The 2,500-nt window shown below is 62.8% G+C and overlaps 1 protein-coding gene across 1 annotated transcript in view; it reads left to right on the forward strand.

The window, feature by feature from the left end:
- ETH_00008440 (uncharacterized protein) overlaps positions 1-2,500 on the forward strand; it is a gene marked incomplete at both ends in the record, with an annotated part of 3,544 nt that overhangs the window by 805 nt on the left and 239 nt on the right. Inside the window, 3 exons of the mRNA XM_013378501.1 lie at positions 1-294; positions 1,272-1,423; positions 1,688-2,399. Coding sequence (XP_013233955.1) covers positions 1-294; positions 1,272-1,423; positions 1,688-2,399 — 1,158 coding nt within the window. The remainder of the gene's footprint in view (positions 295-1,271; positions 1,424-1,687; positions 2,400-2,500) is intronic.

Raw genomic sequence — 2,500 nt, forward strand, 5'->3', positions numbered from 1 at the left:
GCAGCAGCAGCAGCAGCAGCAGCAGCGGCGCGGCGAGGGCTTCTTCAAAACGAAGATGTGCGCGTTCCACGCGCGCGGGCAGTGCAAGTACGGGGCTGGCTGCAGCTACGCGCATGCAGCCAGCGAAGTGCGCCAGCCCCTCAACCTGCGCAAAACGCGGCTGTGTCTTTCTTTCCAAAAGGGCCGCTGCAGCAACGCCAACTGCAACTTCGCCCACGGGGCCCACGAGTTGAGGGCCCCCCACGGGCTCTACAAGACGCAGCTTTGTCTCTTTTGGCTAGCTGGCCGCTGCGGGTGGGCGGCCTCGCTGGCTGGCTAGCTGGCGGGCTGGCGGGCGGGGCGTGGCGAGCTGGCTGCGCGGGGTGGCTAGCTGGGGGGAGGGAGGGCTGGCTAAGCGGCTGGCTGGGCGGCTGGCTGGGCAGCTGGCTAGCTAGCTACGTAGCTAGCTGGGGGGTCGCTAGGTAGCTAGCTGGGCAGCTGGCTAGCTAGCTAGCCAGCTAGCTAGGTAGCTAGCTGGGCAGCTGGCTAGCTAGCTAGCCAGCTAGCTAGGTAGCTAGCTGGGGGGCTGGCTAGGTAGCTAGCTGGGGGACTGGCTAGCTGGGTAGCTAGCTGGGGAGCTGGCTAGCTGGGTGGCTAGCTGGGGAGCTTGCTAGGTGGCTTGCTGGGGAGCTAGCTAGGTGGCTGGCTGGGGAGCTAGCTAGGTGGCTAGCGGGGGAGCTAGCTGGGCAGCTAGCTAGGTAGCTAACTGGGGCGCTAGCTAGGTGGCTAGCTGGGGAGCTAGCTGGGTGGATGGCTGGTTTGGTGGGGAGCTGATAGGTAGGTGGGGAGGTGGATTGCTTGGGCTAGCGAGCTAGCTAGCCTGCTGGCTGGTTTGGCTAGCTGGCTAGCCGGCTAGCTAGCTAGCTAGCCAGATTGATAAGTAGCTAGATAGCTAGTTAGACATCTAGATAGATAGCTGGTTGGCTGGTTAGCTAGCGAGCGGGCTGGTGCAGCCGGTGAGGTAGCTAGCTGGCTAGCTAGCTAGCTAGGTAGCTAGCTAGGGAGGGAGACGCGCAGCGCAGCACTTCGAGGAGGCAGCTAAAGAAGACACAAAGAGACGAAAACTCTGCATGCGCAGCAAAGCCCCAAATGGGGCTTTTGAATGGCCTTCTGAGGTGTACGTACACCTGCTGTGTCTGCGGGTGCTGCTGCTGCTGTGTTGCTGGTGCTGCTGCTGCTGGTGCTGCTGCTGCTGGTGCTGCTGCTGCTGCTGCTGCTGCTGGGCGCTGCAGGGCGGGGCGCAGCTGCCGGCACGCCCACGGAGACGAAGAGCTGCAGCAAAAGCCGCAGTCTCCTGGGCCTCCCCGCAGCAGCTCTCCAGCAAGAAAGGGACTTGCTGCTGCCAGGGGACACTCGGGGGCTTCTCTAGACACCCTAGCCGGCGGTGAGAGCAGGCTGCAGCAGCAGCAGCGGCTGCTGCTGCTGCTCCTGCTGCACTGCCAGCTGTAGCAGCAGCAGCAGCAGCACTGGAAGCTGCAACAGCAGCTGGTGCTGCTGCTGCAGAGTCGTTGGCAACTAGTGCGAAGGGAGGGCAGCAGCGTAGGCGCTGCTGCAGGTGCAGCAGCAGCAGCAAGAATTGAAAATTTCGACTATTTATTATTTTTTATTTTTATTTTTTATTTTATTTTTTTGTTTTTTGTTTTCACAGAATACCCCGACAGCACTTTGGGCTCTTCAGTGAGCACTGCGCCAGACGGGGGAGGGCCGGGAGGCGATTTGCTCGGCGGCGGCAGCAGAGGCCCCGCCGCTGCTGCTGCTGCTGCTGCTGCTGGCGTTGCTGCTGCTGCTGCGGGCATCGGGTCTCCGCTGGGCGAGGGGGCGCGGGGGAGAGAAGGGCCTGAGGAGAAGGAGACATTTCATGTGGATGTACAGTGCAGAGGGAAAGCTGCTGCTGCTGTTGCTGCTGCTGCTGCACTTCCTTTTGAATTGCAAGAAAGACAAAACCCGAATTCTTTTAGCTGCAGAGTACCGAGAGAGAAGTGGAAGGAGGAGGCGCGGGGGCTGCGGCGGCAGCAGCAGCAGCAGAGGCACCCGCAGCAGCACCACCACGAGCCGCAGCAGCAGCAGCAGCAGGAGCTGCAGCAGCCGGAGCAGCAGCAGGAGACGCAGCAGCAGAGCCCACAGCACCCGCAGCTGCAAGGCATTCCCCCCGCCTTCAGCCCTTCGTCAGTGCTGCCTCTGTACCCCTTAGAGGGCGGGCTAGAGGGGGAAGCAGCTGCTGCAGCAGCAGCAGCAGCAGCAGATGCCGCCGAAGGCCTGCAGCTCTCGGGGCCGCGCAGCAGCGCAGCAGCAGCAGTCCCCCCGCGGCCCGACAGCTTTGCTGCGCCCCACAGCAGCATTTGCCACCACCCCAACTGGAAGTGTCAAGACTGCTTAGCAACGCTGCAGCCGGGGCACGAGCCGCTGCTGTGCAAGGAGCCGCTGCTGCCTCCCCACCTGCAGCAGCAGCAGCAGCAGCAGC

Source organism: Eimeria tenella, genomic scaffold, assembly GCF_000499545.2.
Source record: "Eimeria tenella Houghton genomic scaffold, Eth_scaff9, whole genome shotgun sequence".
NCBI classification, from domain to species: Eukaryota; Apicomplexa; class Conoidasida; order Eucoccidiorida; family Eimeriidae; genus Eimeria; species Eimeria tenella.